This window comes from Phaenicophaeus curvirostris, chromosome 1, assembly GCF_032191515.1.
Source record: "Phaenicophaeus curvirostris isolate KB17595 chromosome 1, BPBGC_Pcur_1.0, whole genome shotgun sequence".
Classification (NCBI taxonomy): Eukaryota; Metazoa; Chordata; class Aves; order Cuculiformes; family Cuculidae; genus Phaenicophaeus; species Phaenicophaeus curvirostris.
In genome coordinates this window covers 60,242,942-60,260,539 of record NC_091392.1, presented here as the reverse complement: position 1 = coordinate 60,260,539, position 17,598 = coordinate 60,242,942, and the positions used below count along the sequence as shown (strand labels likewise).

The 17,598-nt window shown below is 38.5% G+C and overlaps 2 protein-coding genes across 3 annotated transcripts in view; one reads left to right on the top strand and one right to left on the bottom strand.

The window, feature by feature from the left end:
- Positions 1-2,963: 2,963 nt before the first annotated feature.
- On the top strand, positions 2,964-13,009 carry SYCP3 (synaptonemal complex protein 3). Its single transcript, XM_069859457.1, has 8 exons — positions 2,964-3,964; positions 4,215-4,290; positions 5,772-5,806; positions 8,135-8,252; positions 9,224-9,323; positions 10,123-10,221; positions 12,709-12,813; positions 12,956-13,009. The coding sequence occupies exons 1-8, from the start codon at positions 3,835-3,837 to the stop codon at positions 13,007-13,009; spliced, it is 717 nt and encodes a 238-aa protein (XP_069715558.1). The 5' UTR covers positions 2,964-3,834.
- CHPT1 (choline phosphotransferase 1) overlaps positions 12,862-17,598 on the bottom strand; it is a 27,445-nt gene continuing 22,708 nt past the window's right edge. The window contains exons 5-9 of one of the 2 annotated variants that reach the window (XM_069859380.1): positions 17,112-17,243; positions 16,565-16,723; positions 14,280-14,405; positions 13,711-13,816; positions 12,862-13,035 (exon numbers count right to left, since the gene is read on the bottom strand). In XM_069859380.1, the coding sequence (XP_069715481.1) occupies positions 13,001-13,035; positions 13,711-13,816; positions 14,280-14,405; positions 16,565-16,723; positions 17,112-17,243 (558 nt within the window). In that variant the 3' untranslated portion in view covers positions 12,862-13,000. The remainder of the gene's footprint in view (positions 13,036-13,710; positions 13,817-14,279; positions 14,406-16,564; positions 16,724-17,111; positions 17,244-17,598) is intronic. The other variant, XM_069859390.1, reaches the window with a different exon arrangement.

Sequence of the window (17,598 nt, the reverse complement as noted above, 5' to 3'; positions counted from 1 at the left end):
TATTTTGGCTGTTGTAAGGAGTAAAATACCACAGAAAACCCCGAGGGAACAGTAGAAAAAGTAGAAAAAATTGAAACATGAAGTATGCCGTTTGCACCAGGTAGCAGTTATACTTGAAGTTTATGAGAAGACTGATATAATGATAAGGGGTTTTAATTTATTTATATTTCTATTTGGCCATTTTTAGTAAAAATACCTCAGAATATCCTGTAAGAACAGTAGAAAAAGCAGAAAAAACTGAAACATAAAGCATGCAGTTTGCACCAGGTAAGACTTATGAAATATTTAAAGTTAATAAGACTGACGATTGATACAATGATGGAGGGTTTTTTTATGTATTTATAGTTTTGTTTGGTTGTTGTAAATAAAGGACAAAATACCTCAGGAAATCCAATAAGAGCAGTAGAAAAAGTAGAAAAGAACTGAAGCATATAGTATGCAGTTTGTAGAATTATTTTGACTGGAGAAATAGTCCCTGTTTCCATCGATTTAAAGGCGATTCCACACCCCACCCCACCCCCATCCCCACCCCCCACCCGGCGTTGTCCCACACGCGCCCCGCCCGGTTTCCCGCCTTTTCCGCGGGGGCGGGAATCGCTGAGGCGAGGGGGCAGCGTGTGCTCCGGGGAGCCGGGGGCGTCCTGAGGGATCCGGTGCTGGCGAGGCGAGAAGGGAGTGTCCAGCGAAGCTTGGTGGGACCCGAGGGGACGGCAGGAAGGTGTGCCAGGGGAGGGTTGGGTTGGACATGAGGAAAAGGTTCTTCAGTCGGAGGGTGGTGGAGCACTGGAGCAGCTCCCTGGGGAAGCGGTCACGGTGCCAAGCCTGACAGTGTTCCAGAAGTGTTGGGACAATGCCCTCAGATACATGGTGTGAGTGTTGGGGTTGTCCTGTCCAGGGATAGGAGCTGGATCCGATGGTCCTTGTGGGTCCCTTCCAGCTCAGGTCATTCACAGAATCATAGAATAGTTTGGGTTTGAAGGGACCTTAAAGACCATCTAGTTCTGACCCCATTCATTCTGTGACGCTGTGAAGTGGTGTTTGCCTCCTGTGTGAGGCGCCCTCTTCCCCGTGGGGTCCCCTCCGTGTGAGCAGGTGATGCCTGTGGCATTCGCTTTGTGGGGTAAAGAGGGGAAAGTTGCTGGAGGGCGAGAAGCTCGACATGAGCAGGCAGTGTGCGCTCACAGCCCTGACTGTCCTGGGCTCCCATCAAAAGAAGGTGGCCAGCAGGGTGAGGCAGGTGATTCTGACCCTCTGTTCCTCTTTTGTGAAACCCCATCTGGAGTATTGTGTCCAGTTCTGGAATCCTCAGCATAAGAAGGATATGGAGCTGTTGGAATGGGTCCAGAGGAGGGCTACAGGGATGATCAGAGGGCTGGAGCAACTCCCATAGAAGGACAGGCTGAGAGAGTTGGGCTTGTTCAGCCTGGAGAAGAGAAGGCTCTGAGGAGATCTTCCTGTACCTGAAGGGGCTACAAGAAAGCTGGGGAGGGACTGTTTGCAAAGGCTTCTAGTGATAGGACTAGGGGCAGTGGGTGTAAACTGGAGAGGGGCAGATTTAGACTAGACGTAAGGAAGAATTTCTTTACTATGAGAGTGGTGAGGCACTGGACTAGGCTGCCCAGGGAAGCTGTGGGTGCCCCATCCCTGGAGGTGTTGAAGGCCAGGTTGGATGGGACCTTGGGCAGCCTCATCTGGTGGGAGGTGTCCCTGGCTGTGTCAGGGGGATTGGAACTAGATGATCTTTAAGGTCCCTTCCAAGCCAAACTATTCTATGATTCTGACAGGGGCCCTGTAGCAGGGCAGAGGGATGAGAGGTTTTTGGTTGGAGAGTAAAGAACAGCCTTAGGATGCAGGGGTGCTGCTTCAGCCTCTGGCACCTTGTTAGCTTCCCACTCAGAAACCTGTTGAGGTGGTGGTTTAGTGTGGCCCTATGTCTCCCTTGCTGCTCTGAGGTAGAAATGGGTGGGTCCTTGTGGTGAAAAGCCCCACATAGGAGATTGACAGCTGTTGGTTTATTTCATATGTTTTTAGGCAGGGTGACAAAACAAGGGAGGTTAATTTCTCTGAAAAATTGTGAAAAACAGAACTGGGGATCGAAGATTCCTGAATTGGCTAAAGCAGGTAAGCTACACAGGGTCGGTGAAGGCTATGTGAGGTTGTCAGGTGGCAAGATTGCTTTGCAGTGTCTGGAGGAGCTAAGGAGTTACGCTTTGTGTGCTGATGTTCAGTACAAAGGAAGGTCCCCATGTGTGAGATAAAATACATGTAAGTAAATAACCTGTTCGTATCTGCAGTTTAGTTTTGTTTGGCTGCACATAGACTTGCACAACCGGGTGCCGTACCAGTGCTTTCCTCCTTAAATCATACTTTTAACAGCCGCAGCAGCTGAAAAGCAGAATGAGTCTTGAAAATTTTCTCTCATTTCAGGATAATTTTAATGCAAGACTTCTTGATTTTCCAGTTAATAATTTAAATAAGTTTTGTTTGTTTTTTTTTAAAGACACTTGTAAGGTCTTAAAAATCTTTACTTCACACTCTATAAAGGAGCATCAATCACAGAAAAAGCTGGGTATTAAAAAGCAGAATTCCTCGTTAGTAGCTTAGTGTGATCACATTGTATTTGTTTTTTAAAAACATATTTTCTTAGCTATGGACAAGTAATTAAAAAAAAACCAAAAAACAAATGGGAAACTCAGGTGTGCAAGGCAGCTGTTAATGTTGGGGAGACTTCACAGTCCAGGAAACTCAAAAGGTCTTTACTGGAGTTCTGAATTTCAATGTGTGAAGTTAATTTTCAAATCTGTCTTTGCCTTGGCTTGTAGAAAACTTATTGACCTTTGTAGGTGAGTTGAATTGCACCTGGAATGAGAAATTTATCCACTGCTGAGTCAAATGTTGCTCAGTTTGGGAAACTGGGTACTACTGCTGATGTTTTTTTTCCCTGTATTGTTTCCATGTTAATTTTGGAAGGACTTTTAACAGTATATGTCATATGACCCTTCTAATGCTTCACACCTCTTGCTATCAGTTTCAGCAAGGACTCAGGAACTTGCTACATCCTATTGGCTTTTAGTAGTATTTCTATTGTTGATGAAGTGATAAGGATTTTATTTTGTCAGTCATGCATTTAATGATTACAACTATGCTCTTTTCCTTTTAAAGAGATATCATGCTTCTTGACTATTTATAAAAATACATAGACTATACAAAAATTAGAATTGCTACTTATTTTTTTTAACAGGGCAGCCTATTTGTAAAACATTTACAGAGAAACTGCATTAGTTTCATTATAGAAAGCAGAGGCATAATAGCTAAAAATAAAGCTAATTCAGAAAGTGAAAGCTGCCCATTTTTTTTTAAAATGATCCATGTGTGTGTGTAATTGTCTGTCTAGTGTGGTATGGTTTGTAGAACCAGTTTGTTCTTTATGATGTATTGTTTCTGTGTTTTGTAAAATAGAATTTTGGCATAGCTGTTGGGCAGTGCAGTGTGGGATATGACAAACTCCATAATAATCATTATGGAAGCCGAGCAGGCAGGCTCCTTAAGGAAGCATATAATTTACTTCCATAGTATTCAGCAGAATCAAGTATGTTCCTACTACCCCAGTATCTTTTTTATCCTGTTCTTAAAAGCAGCACTGATGAGTAATCCTGTGGATTACCACAAAACTAAAACCGTTTGACTGCTTGAACATCCTTACCTGCGGAGACTGTTACAGGGGTGTCCATAACAGGTGAATGTAAGCATGAAAACATACTTATCTTCAAAGTATGGTGGGAAAAGTTACATAACAACTGAAACGTACCATTTCAGTAGGAAGAAAATCTCATTATGGCACCATCAGGAAGAAAGCACGGAGGAAAGGCTGCTAAGCCAGCACAGGAATATCAAGCCATACCTGCTTATGACTTTCAGGAGGAAAGAAAAGAGCTGAGTGGATCAGAGGAAGATATTAAAGAAGGTGCTAATATGTTTTTTTAATTGAAGTTGATAATATTTATGACTGTAAGTGGAAATGAAGACACTTTATGTGTTAGCGAGTGTCTGACAAAGCATGGTGCGTCATGTTTCTGATAGCCAGACTTCTATTGTGTAATTTTGGTTGGTTCAGAGTAGCAGCCTTACAGAAAAGTAATTACATGTTTGATAGTTCATATGATCCCCCTAAAATAGAAGATATTTTTGTAAATATTTTTGAAATTTGTATTAAGGTGAAACACCAATAATGGACAAGCATGGAAAGAAAAGACCTTTGGTAACTACTCACGTGGTTTCGGATGATGTGGGGTAAGGCTAGGATTTATTTTCTTTCCCCAAATAAGCAAGTCTGAAACAGAAATCGATTTCAGTTATTCATTATGCTTGGTTTGCTTGGTTTGTTTTTTGTTTATTATTATTTGATTAAATAAATAAGGTCACAGGCAATACAGTAGTTGTAGGTAAAAAGAGAAAATGTAACATTTAAAAATAAATAATTCTGCGGTTTATTTTTAGATGCTTTTGAGCATCCATAAAAAATGGATATATTTATGTGAGTTGTTAAAACTCTTGTTTCTTTCTAAACATGATTTAAGTTTTGTCATAAATTGCTTATGATTTCCTTTTTTTCCCTCAGATTTTAGTTGAAGATATTAGTGATACTTTAAATGATATAACTATTGCATGAGTAATAAATTCTTTTTACAAATTTTATGAAATATATATTTATGGGCAGTTCAAATGTAATAGAAGGTGTAAAAAAGTGTATGTTGACATAATTTTTAGCAAGATTATAGCTGTAGATTTGAAGATAATTTTTTTACCATTTTTGTTTTTACTCTTGTGGGAATTAGTTGATAAGTTTTGCTGCAGCTGGTGTCCATGTTTAATTATCTTGCCATATAAATCTGTCACGTATCAAGAAATAATATGTAGATGATATCCAGACAGGATGCTTAACTATCTAACAAGATATAGTTGGCAACGATAACCTGACAGGAGTCTCCGGACATGGTTGAATATGTCAAAAAATACATAATGAGCAGCCTTGACGAGATTTATATTCTTTGTTTAAAACTAGTATATATACTCGCTGTTTTTGTAGGACTTTATGCCTTTTTTAGAAGGGCATCCAATTCAGCGCTGAATTGTATAATAAAAATATTATCTTTGCTTTGAAGACTTTGTCCTTTTTAATATTTTACCAGTGAAGGAGTATTTCTCACACTCTTCAGAAAAGAAAGTAATATCCTGTGGAGAGGATGATAAAAAAAGAAGAGAAACATTTTTTTAATTCCCTTTCTGGACTTGTTAGCTATTGTACCACTGCCTTATAAACTGGTGTCATCTTAAAAGTGGTGTAAAAACAACCCTGATATTATTTGTCTTGGATTTTTCTTAGTGTGCCAGTCATCCTAACCATGTTGGACCTTATTTCATTCAATGTTCCAAATACTTTTTGTGTTTTATTTTTGTACAGGGAATGATCAATTTTATTTATCATCCTTTCTCACTCGGGACCCCATAAATGCCTAATACTGCTTTTCACTGGGGAGGAAGTTAATAGGTTCTAGTAAATTTAAAAACATCCCAGCAAATTAGTCTAAAAAAAGAGAGCTTTTGAAGGAGGAGGAAAAGAGTGTCATTTATTATCTTGTAGAACACTAGCAGTTCTGCCACTGCTTACAAGCAATAGGCACGTGAATAAAATTAGTTTTAAGCATATACAAACAGCCTTGGTCCAAAGTCATGAAATGGTCAAATAAAAATTCTTAAATACTGTTTTGCAGGGGTGAAGTACAGAATATGCTGGAAAGATTTGGAGGTAAGTTTACGTTCTAATAATTAAAAAGCAATTTCATGTTTACATTGGAGAATTGGTGTAAAATAACTTCCAAGATCTTCATAAAATGACCAGTCTTTGTAGCATTTTTCAACATTTCTAAAAAAAGATGGTTTTCAGAAAAAAAAAACATTTGTAATACCTTTAAGCAGAGCAAAGATAAAGAAGACAGGGGAATAACTGTGTTTAAAGTGAGATGTGTTCTTGTAGGTAATTACAAAGGAAAAAGAGAAAAAGGCATGAGTGCTTTTGATTATCAATTCCAATTTTAAGATGAAGTGTAATCAGTAGTCATTCCGTTGTAGAGAAAAGGGATAATGTGAGTTAGCTTTTGTTCTTTTTTTTGTTGCATTGACCTAGAAGAGACTGGGGATTGCATGACTTGAGTGATAAATTAGGGGCATGTGAATGTTAATATGAGAAGCTAAATAGAACAAATCGTTCTAATTCTAGACAGGGAATTTGGGAAGTAGATTGTAGCCGTGATTCAGAATGAGCTATAAAGTAGTATGTATTCCACACCCCAGAAATCTAGAGAACAGTAACTCGGTATAAAAAGAATTTCAGCAGTCAGGAAGACAGTACAAGTTTCTAGAAGGGCTAAAGAATTAAGGTGAGTAATGCCAGCCGCCTAGTCAGGACAGATTTATGCATGTCACCCAGGGGGACTTAGTTTTAGTCACAATCAGATTCTCAGGTGGCTTTACTGACACTTAAATTTCCAGCTGAATTCTAGATAGCTGACGGCTTAGAGAAAAAACACATTTTACATGTAGAGAATTTATGAAACACATCACAGTGTAACAAAGCATCAAAAAGCCATGAGAGGAAGGGACACCATCTTAATGCCAGTATTACATACTCAATAGGTGGTTAATACTTTTCCTTTATGGATAAGAAAAGTTATTACTTGCATGTAAATCTCAAGTTGGAAGAGGAGCTCAAGAAATTCCTTAATCTGTGAATTAAGACTTTTTGCTGTTCAGGTACATTTGAGACTGCTATTGTAGATCTGTCGATCTAGATAGGAGGAGGATTTCAGTGTTACAAAGCCAAGGTTGCTTGTTATTGAATACTCAAGAATAGGATAGAGGGAAGGAAAATGAATGGATCAGAGAGAGGATGCTGTCTACTAAAAAATATTAGGTTTGGCATTAGAAGGAGCAGCTGCCTCTGCAAATTAGAGAGGTTTGACAGATGTTTCTTGAAATCTGCAGTGAGAAGGAAAAGAAATTGCTGTGTTAACCTTATGGTGTGACTTGTTTGTTAAATCTCCTAATGTAAATTAAACTAATGTACTAACTTATATTGAGTATTTTTCAAAAAGCATGCAGTTTCTCTTCAGTAGGAAGAACACTTAGTCATTCCTTCCTTCCATATGTTCACAGTGTTAGTAATCACATACTACGTTTAATTCTAAAATCTAAAAGTAATTTGAATGTTACTCTGAAACGTGTGATTTTCTAGGAAATTAAAAAGTGTCTGAACTAAATTCCTTGAAGGTCTGGAAACTGAGCTGGCACTGCAGTCATGCAGCTAAAGTAATGAGGATTTTGATGGTGTGACTAATACACCGTTATATATTAAAGAGGAAGATGTCTGTACTGAGTTAGGTTTGTGCAAGGTATCTATAGCTTTGAATGGAGGATTTGCAGACTGTGGGATGTTCAAATGGAATGAAGAGACACAGTGAGAACCGACTGGCTGGTGCTTCCAGTGTTTCAAGCATACATGTTGTGCTTATTGTATTAATTGTATGTTAGAAGTGCATGTTGGACCATAATAATCACTAGGGGAACACATCATGATTGTGCATAAGGAAGAGATTTAAATGTACATAATAGAAGCACTGCAGCTACCCTGAGTTCAAACTGCTGGATGGTTTCAGTTGACTCTGTGTCTTCTCAGAGGCGGTCTGACATGGTACCCAGTACCATCCTGCCCAGAATAAAAGAACCTAAAGCTGAGTCACATCACGGTAGGTCCTATTCGATGTGGCTCCTGGGAGAGGTGGCATTCAAAGCAGGTGCTGGGGTAGTTGGTGGGGCTTGGCAATGAGTAGTAGCGATTCCAGAGGCCGGGTGTCGGTTAGGATATATGGAGACTTTGGGGAAGCAGCACTCACACCAGTGCCAACAAACAGCCGGTTGAGGGACATTCTAAACACAGCAGCCAGGAGCCCAAATCACATTGGCTTCTTTCCACTTAGAACACACCTCATTCACTTCTCCAAAGTGTAACTCATCAGCATATTTAATGAAAGGCTCCATGTATCTCAGTATGCTAATTTCTAAATACTCTGATTTTCAGCTGACATTAACAAAGCTCTCTTAGCTAAGAGGAAAAGATTAGAAATGTATACAAAAGCCTCACTCAAAACCAGTAACCAGAAGATTGAACATGTTTGGAAAACACAGCAAGAACAAAGGTAATATTGACCCTTGCTTTTCAAATGTGTGAAATCAAGTTCTCTTTTGTGTCAAAGCATGGATAGTTGGTTCAATTCTTGCAGTTACATAGCAAGTAGCGTGTCCACTAGTTGAATACCCACTCAGGTGATTTGTTTCTGCTGCCTCCAGTTTTGTCTACTTGCTTAAACTGACAGTAGTGGTTTAGCGTAGTGCTTTCTCTTTTGAATGGAGAAACAAGATTTTGAAGAGCAAGGTGCTTAAAAAGAGATGGTTTTACTTTTGGTTTACCTCTGTTTTTGTCTTTGAAACCACTGTTTTTATTTTTTCTACTTCAGTTGGAATTTTCTGTTTCAACTTGAAAAATATTCAGTGAAATTTTTATACTATTCTGGTTAAGAAAGAAAATAATTTTCACCTTACATAAAGTTCCTCTCACCTCTTGATCGGTAGTTAATTGCTACATCTGATACTACAGGTAAAGCAAACCGAAAAATTAGAGCTAAGCCTTGAAAGTCAGCAATACTTATAACTGGTTTTATATATGTGTGTATATATATATCAATATTTGAAACTTGTATTCACAAAACTTAAGTTTACATGGGGAGACTACAGCATCATGAACTAGTGAATGAGATAGATCATAATCTTATGTTAAAACTAAGAACTGCAGTTGGGTTAGAAAAACATAGTAAATCTCAGAAAACCCGGCACTGTTAGGAAGAAAAGTTGTAAATTTTTTTTAGCCTGAGCTTTGTGTATGGGAGCTGTTCTGCTCATGTGAGGATAATCCATGTTCACTCAGAGGGGGTGTGTGTGTGTGTTTATGCATGTGTGTTCAGTTTTTCAAAACATACAGTATTTGAGCCAGATGTCAAAACAGCTTGTTTCTTAATCTATGACAGTTCCTTTTATTCTACTCCATATGTGTGCTGAACCTTAAGTTTGCTTGGTAGCATTTGTCATACTTACAGCTAGTGTCTGTTTATAGGCAGAAGCTCAATCATGAGTTCTCCCAGCAGTTCCTGACTTTATTTCAGCAATGGGATGTAGATGTGCAGAAAGCAGAAGAGCAGGAAGAAAAACTAGCGGTGGGTTTCCAGCATGGCATGTGTTTCTTGGTATTTTCACAAGGAGGGAATATTATTTAGACACTGAAGAAAATGTAAAACCACTTTTATGTTATTTAAACAAACGTACAATTTTTTGCCTTGATTAAAAAATTTCATTCAAGTTTGGTGGCTCTCAAACAGTAAATATTTAAGTTTTGGGATATATTTTAAAGTGAAGAGGGGTACAGTTATAAACTTATTCAAGTTTGTAAATGGCAAGAAGTGATGCCCTAGGCCAGCATATGGCTTGAGAAAAGCCAAGACTACGGAGAAGAAAGATGTGTGCTGTTTGTGTGCACCCACTGGGTTCAAGGAACAAAGGAGTAAGGTAGTTAGTTGTCTTCTAGCATGCATTGCTTAAATATATGTCTGTATATAAATAAATGTATGGGAATACTGATCACTGAAAGGCAATAAGAGCTGTACAATGGAATGTTAGCACATGACGTGGCTGTATTTCTACTCCCAACACACCGGCAAGTTTTGCTTTTCCCCAGGCAGCATGTTTTCCTGGAATACTTGTGAGAGCTGTGTTGGATTGCAGTCCTCGTAGGAATAATTCAGGTTGGAAGGACCTCAGGAGGTGACTCAGGGCTTAATCCAACCTTCATTCTTTCTTTTATTAAATAAGAACATGGATAAATCCCTAAGCAAAGGTCTGCATTGTGTGACCCACGTTTCCAGTGAAGACCGAATTTCTGATTGTAGTAAATGACATTAGCATTGCTATCCAAGCGCTTTTGCTTAACTAATGTGATTACTTTTACTTATGCTTCAGAATATGTTCCGTCAGCAACAAAAAGTTTTTCAACAGACAAGAATAGTTCAGAGTCAGAGACTGAAAACCATTAAGCAACTCTATGACCAATTCTTAAAGGTACAGTAATTTTTCTTCTTAGAAGGCACCTGATCCTTCTTATATCACTTAAGAAAGCTGTATTAATTCACCTTATATGCAATACAGAGATTTGAGGCTAATTTAAGGAAAGTAACAGCCTTGCATGAATATTCATGTTGGTATCTTTCCCTTATTTGTTAAGAACATGGCTTGTTCTCTCTGTACATGCACACACATTGCATCTGTTTAATAAATGATTTAATGAAATGCATTCTCACAGGGATCTTATTGGCCCACTTATTTCAAATATTTAACCATAACCCTCAGAGCAAACTTCTAAACAGAACAGAGTTTTGTACCAGTTTGGAGGTTATATAAGTCAGTTAAATCATCAGGATTTTGTCTTAATTATTTCCTTAATTTTTTCTGTATTTATTTAAAAAAGTGAACTTGATAAGCTATTAAAAATACACCTTAGGCTGCAATTTACTGCTTTTATTACTACTGGCAGGTGCATCCCCCACAGTGGGAATTAGATCCTAATTTTTTTCCATCATTAACCTTTCTAGCAATTGCTGCTTTGTGTAAGGAGAGTGACTCTTAAAGGAAATCAGTTTTAATTCCCTTAAAACTGCCCAGTTAGAACTCCCTTAATCTCTTCCTAAGTAACACTCATTAGAAAGGGTTTTCCTTTCTGTGACCTGTTATTCAAAGTAAGTGTTCCCTAAAATGTCAACAGGAAGAATCTTATGGAAATAATGATCTATGCTGTAAATAGGCCCAGCTGGATCATTATGTAATCAATCAGTCCTGATTAACTTTCCTGTTGCTTTACATACAATTTTTCTATTTGCTGGAAGTCCCTACAAGCATCATGTTTTGGGCAGTGCTTACAGAGAGAATTTATTTTACACATGTGGTTCATACTGATCAACTCCGGTGTGTTTTGATTTTTTTTAAACAGAGTAGCTAACACATAAGGCAGCAAACAAAAAATGATTATGGGTACAACTACTCAAAAGTTTGGGTTTTTTGGAAAACAAAAAGTTTTCTTCTGTCCTTTTACACTAAGAACAAAACACACTATTTCTAGAATTTCCTTCCCCCACTATTTTGATAAGTACAGTATTATAAACCCAAGCTGTGAGTAAAGTGGAAGTACCCTAACAACTGGTTTTGTAATGAATATAGCAGCACAGTACCACAGAATCACTGGAGGGCTGAGGTTGGAAGGGCCTCTGGACATTGCCTGCTCCAGGCAGCAGGTGGTAACTGCCCAGGACTTATGTCCAGATGGCTTTTGAGTATCTCAAAAGATGGAGACTCCACAGCCTCTCTGGGCAGCCTGTTCAGTGCTTGGTCACACTCACAGCGAAAAAGTGTTCCCTGCTATTCAGAGGGAACCTCCTGTATTTTCCCTTTGTGCCCACTGCCTCTGGTATGATTGATCTTTGCAGGCCTGCCTTCCTTCAGGTATTTATGTATATAGATAAGATCCCCACTGAGCCTTCTCTACTCCAGGGTGAAAAGTCCCAGCTCTCTCAGCCTTTTCTTACAAGAGAAACCCTCCCATCCCTTAATCATCTTCCTGGCCCTTTGTTGGGCTCTATCCAGTATGTCCATGTTTCTTGTACTGAGCAGTCTGCAACCTGGACCCAACACTCCAGGTGTGGTCTCACCAGTACAGAGCAGAGTAACAATCCTCAATTTCTGTTCAAGGAATTTCCTAACTGGTGTGGTTTTGCAATTTCAGTTAGTTATGATATGTTTGGTTTATTTATTTATTTTTTTAGTCTGGAAACTTTGAAAAATAAATCTGAAATACAGCATCTCTTAGTTTGAGATAGTCAAAATTTACAGAGGGTATTGCAGAAGCATTAATAAATAATAACTGTACCAAAATGTCAAAAATGTCTTCATCAAAGATGAAAGATCGAACAGAAGATTGAGCATTACTTTTCTTTTTTCCTCAAAGACGATGAAAAGGTAGAAATCAAACCTCAAATAAGCTTAACTAAATGTAAGTCAAGGAAAATGCAACTACACATGTATATATGGAGTTAGGCATAGTTGTATTTACAAAAGGGAAGATAACCAGCAAGTTTTACTTGGTGTATTTAGGGAGAAGTGTGCAAAGAGAAGGAAATTTAATGGGTTGTATAGTCCTTACTTCAAGTCTCTCAAGATTGTCACAGTGCTAAACCGCTGTAATTCCTGACAGATGTCTGGTTATTCTTATAGAACTCCTATCTTTACTAAAATGCAGGATTACTAGCTGAGACCTCACAGATGCTGACTGGAGAGAACGGTTTCCTTCACAGGGTCCACAGTGTTTAAACAGGAATGTGGACTGCAGTGCGAAGTCCTGTATGATTTATCTGTCAAGTTTGTGACAAAACTTGTCAATTATCAGTGACTGCTGCTGCTGCTATATAAATTAAATTGTAGTCTGCATAACGGTTTGTTTGTTTTAAATTAACCCATTGACATTGAACAGTTCTGAATTAAGATTATTGTTAACTTCAGAGTATGGAAGAGCTGGAGAAGAGCAATGAAAGTCTTCTAGCTGGTGCACAAAGTGAACTTCGCAAAGAAATGACCATGTTACAGAAGAAAATTATGATGGACACTGTAAGTTTCACATGTATGAAGAAGTTCATTAAATGCAAAAATAGAACATTCTATTAAAAAGTAGTTTGACATTCATTTAATGAATCAAAGGAATCCTGTTGATATGGCATTTGTTCAGTTTTATCTCCTTTTCTTGTGACAGCAACAGCAGGAGATGGCAAGCGTTCGGAAGTCTCTTCAATCCATGTTATTCTGATGGCTCCATGGAGAAACAATTTGTACCTAAGTAACATGATACAAGTATAGGCATTAGCCACAGAGAAGTATGTTAAGAGTTAAATGTTTTAAAGTTCCTATTCAGTGCTTTCTTGGATTGTTCTAATCTTGTGTCTGATAAATTCTGTAAGAATGTCTATTACCTTTTCCTGAGCTATACCTCCTCCATCTTACTAGAACAGAGATTAACGAGTAGTTTGACCTCACAGATGCCTCATTTGTCGAGTCAGCAGTACAGTCCTATACACAGTGACACCCCGGACTACCACTTCACAGTAGTTCCCACTTGGTCTAGGGAAAAGTGAAATTCCTCTACAAAGTCTGGCTGGTAGCACCTTGGTTTGCACTCTACGTAATCAACAAACCAGAAGTAGAGAATTAAGATTACCTAACAGGAAATGGCAAGTTTCAAATGTGCTACTCACAGTGTGAAGTAACAGCTGCAGTGTAGAACACAGAGGGAAATACATTCTGTGATCAAAAGTACTGATTACAATAGAATCTGCATGACTTTAGTAATTCTAACATCTGGTAACATCTGGGCTAGAGTAAGCTTTCTCATAAAATCTTTTCTTGAGAAGCTTAGTCTGTCTTCCCCGCAAAAGAGAGGCTGCTTCATTCAACATTCCCCTAACTGCTTCTCATCCTTGACCTATTTAATGAGTCATTATGGTTTTGAACCTGTTAAGGAGCTCGATGAAATTCTGAAGACATGTATATGAAGATGAGCAGCAATCTGCAGGCATACACCAGTGGCATATCTCAGCATATCAAACAAGGATATGAACTTAAAAAGAACAAAGCAGAACAGGTTAAAAGAACCCTTAACAGTCAAAAAACATTTTTAAACAATTCTCTACTATGAATTCATCTATGCGTTAAGCAACCTATCTAAGCGACAACTTTAACAAGCACTTGATCATATAGAGTGGTCTGTATAAGAAAATCCCCAAACCCAAACAGCATTAAACACTTGAGGTCTGATAAACAAAGGGTGTTAGTATGCAATTACCAAAATAAATTTAAACAAATCACCTGAACTAAAGCATGTTACAAGAGAGATCTGTAAATCTATTTTCACTTCTCTGTTCCAAGGAACGAAAACCAGTCAGCTGCCAAAATACACCTTTATATGGTATCCTGGCACTCCCTGCACAGTGACAGCTGAAATTTGAGCAAGGCAGAGCAGAATGACAGGGACAGTTCCTTTAAGTATGCTCCAAATGAAAACTATAAAACAAAATGCTTGCCAGTGCTATCCATAGAACAATGTATTCATCAACAAAGCTGTTGAAGTACTGGTCCAAAAACAGAAGTCCTGGCCCAATAAATGCAGTGTCCTGAAGAGAGATTTGACTTTTGGTCATGTGAGCCACCTATGTAAAAAAAAAAAAAAAGACACAAAATTGCCTCACTGCAAGATGAGTGTAATTACCAGAAAACTGGTGTGATGTTCTTGCCCAGGAACAGCCAGCTGTCCACAGTTCTTAGAAAGCAATTAGCAGGCAGGCCAAGGGCTTCACAAAACCTTCAAGGCCTGCTGCTCCCCGACAGTTTCTTCCCAAGGACCAAGTCACCTCATTCGTGGTTACTGAGTCGGTATAGCGCTTCCATCAGGTATAACAGCTATGTGAATTATCAGTTTGTATTTGTTGACTTCACAGTATAATAAACACATACATGTCCTTCAATGTTCTTGTGTAAGTTCCATCTATACCAGTGCATTTTAGCTATTTGCAGAGGTTCCACTCTCTGTTTTTAAAGTGCTGTGTTTGAAGGATCAGACTATGCAACTGTTATCATTGAAAATAAATACTATTCACTTGAAATGTTAATTTCACTTGAAATGTTAATTTCAAGTCTAACTTGAAAATTTTTTGCTTTATTTAGCCAAAAGCTAACTAGAAACTAGGCCTTTGCTTAAGTGACAAGACTTGTTTTCACTGTATCACTAGAGATAGTAACATAAATGTGGAGACACTTTACAGAATGACCAAGAGAAGAAGATTACTAAGAGTGGATGGGAGGATGCATCTTGCTCCTTCCATATTTCATAGAATTGTAGAATAGTTTGGTTGAGAAAGACCTTGGAGATCATTAAGTGCAACCAATTCACCATTCTTTGAGACAATTTAAGTTCACCTTTAATTGAGAGACAGAAGAAGAGCATTTTTGTAAGAAGTTGGAAATCTAATAAAGGACATGTCAAGAGTTCATCCTGGGAACATCAAAGATGGTAGAAGGAAAGTAGTCAAGGTGCCAAGTTTGCCCTAAGGAATCACCCTGTCACTTGGCAAGTATGATTAAGGTGCTGAGAGGTTCCTGTGAACAAAGTGGTCTCTTAGCATAATATAATTCATGTTCAACTCTGCTTAGCAGCAGAATTCACAGAATAGCCTGTGAGTGTCCCCGTCTAAAGACACGACAAACCACAAAGGCTCACATCCAGAGGAGAGCTGACAGAGCCTTCCACTCTAAGCTAGCAAAGGAGTCCACTGCAGGAAGCAATTCCTTGTTCACATCTAGCATGATGTGCAACAGCTATGCAGGGTTAGTGCCCATGCAGCAGCTCTGATACATCCACAGAAACTGCACAGACCTTGGCTCACATCTCCACTGGGCCTCCCACCTGGTCTAGCCTTAACTTTTTACTGCACTCTGGAGTGTCTGAAGTACAAGGACTCCCGAAATAGTATCAGAAAAACAGAAGAGAGCAAAACCCACGAAACCCATTCCCCACTCCTTTACAGATCTGCCTGTGGAGCAGACTGCCCTCAAAGCTACACAATAAAGTGTCCTCTGAATTGAGCAAGGAAGCCAAGGTGATTTAACAGAATAGATAAACTGCCTCAAGTTCAAGCTTAAGGCTCAGTCTTCCTATCAATGTTCTTGCTCTTAAACCACAAGTTAGCAGCTCACTATGTGAACTTCTGTTTAGCAATAAAGCCTGCAGAATATCTGTCTTCCAGTGTTTGAAAAATTTGGAAAAGAAGTGTGAAATCAGCTGGCTGGGTTACTGTTATTTGTTGTTAACAAATGTTGGACTCGATGATCTGGTGGGTCTCTTCCAACCTGGTTATTCTATGATTCTATGATTCTATGTTTCTATGATAAATGTGTAGTAAGGCAGATTGTATTTTTTGCTAGTACATTGATGAGGCTTTTAATTAGAGATAAAGACAAAAAAGTTTACCTCTTAATTTTCATGATTAAAGTAAATTCTTATTTCAGATAATTAAATTAGCAATGTTAGTAAGGCTTGAGGAACCACAGTTATGACATTCAAGACAGACGGGGTATTTCTAGCCAAAACAAAACTGAAAGTTATAGCCAATATATTCAACAATAAGTTTGCGTTTGCATCAGTGTCTCATATAATCTCTCTGTAGAAGCCTGAGTTCATTTTAGTGTCTCAGTTATAATCATATGGCAAAGCAGAACGGGAAAGCTTGCACAGCGCCCGCTGATCCAGCAAGTGTTAAGTCAAGAACCAGTTTATATTTAGGAGGTTTAGGACTGAAACAAGATTCCTTACCACCAACTTCTGTGAGATTTTAGCATTCACAAGTCCAAATGTCAGGACATACAGGCAAGAGTGTTTTTCAAACAGCTGAGTTGTAGACTTTTTATAGATCATAATGGCCAGCATGATAAGTAGTCCGATGTGCAGGCCTGGTGAAAGAACACTTGTTCCCTGAAATACGAACAGAGAGAAGATTTGTCTTAGGCTTCAGTCATGTGGTATAGTCCAGATTTTATGTTTTGCAAATCCCATTAAATAAAGCAAGAGTTGTTAAAACTGGGGAAGTCCATTAGCATTATGCCAATGTCACCAGTATCCTTTGCAGTGACCACTAATAAGTCAATTTTGTAAGAAAATTCACTGCTGATTCCTGTGGCAGAAGAGAGCCTATAACAAGTAGAGAGAAGATAGAAAATGAAGTCTTTGCTTTAGCCATCCAGCACTCATATGCTTGTCTCCTTAAATGGTTAAACTGATAAAATCCTTATGATCATCTGAAATGCAGTAAATTACGGGCATCAATTTTTCAAACCCCATTCAGGTTTTTAAAGCAACTTACTGCTATTGTAGATCCATTCTTTCCAATCCCTCCACCAAAGATAACACGGAAGTAATTGAAAAAAGAAAGCACTATTCCACACAGTATGCCAAAAACCACAAAGAACTTCAGTTCTAAGCCCACCAAAGGGACCTTAGCAGGAAAAACAAGAGAAAGATATTAAAAGTCAATGATAATACTTCTTTAAAAAAGTTATCTTAAAAAGCTACCAATACCTACTAAACAACTGTTTTATTTGAACTCCTGCTTTCCTGGGAACAAGTAGAGGAGAAGTCTGGGCTTTGTTTCCTTACTAAGGAGATGACAGATTTCTGTAGGAATGTTTAAACTCAACTTTTCAGTATTTTATTCCAGTCTTGAAATTCAACTAGGTCTTGCTCTGTTTGTCCTTACAATGTTACTTAAATATTTTTACTACATAAGCAAAGACTTGACGCAGACTACCACATCATCAAGGCGGGGGAAGGGGGAGAGGGGTAGTTCCTTC

Bases quoted from the DNA above. Each gene is read 5' to 3' on its own strand.
- SYCP3 (XM_069859457.1), top strand. From the start codon at position 3,835: ATGGCACCATCAGGAAGAAAGCACGGAGGAAAGGCTGCTAAGCCAGCA. The intron at 4,291-5,771 runs GTAAGGCTAGGA...ACTGTTTTGCAG, and splicing joins GTGGTTTCGGATGATGTGGG to GGGTGAAGTACAGAATATGC. The intron at 5,807-8,134 runs GTAAGTTTACGT...TCTGATTTTCAG, and splicing joins TATGCTGGAAAGATTTGGAG to CTGACATTAACAAAGCTCTC.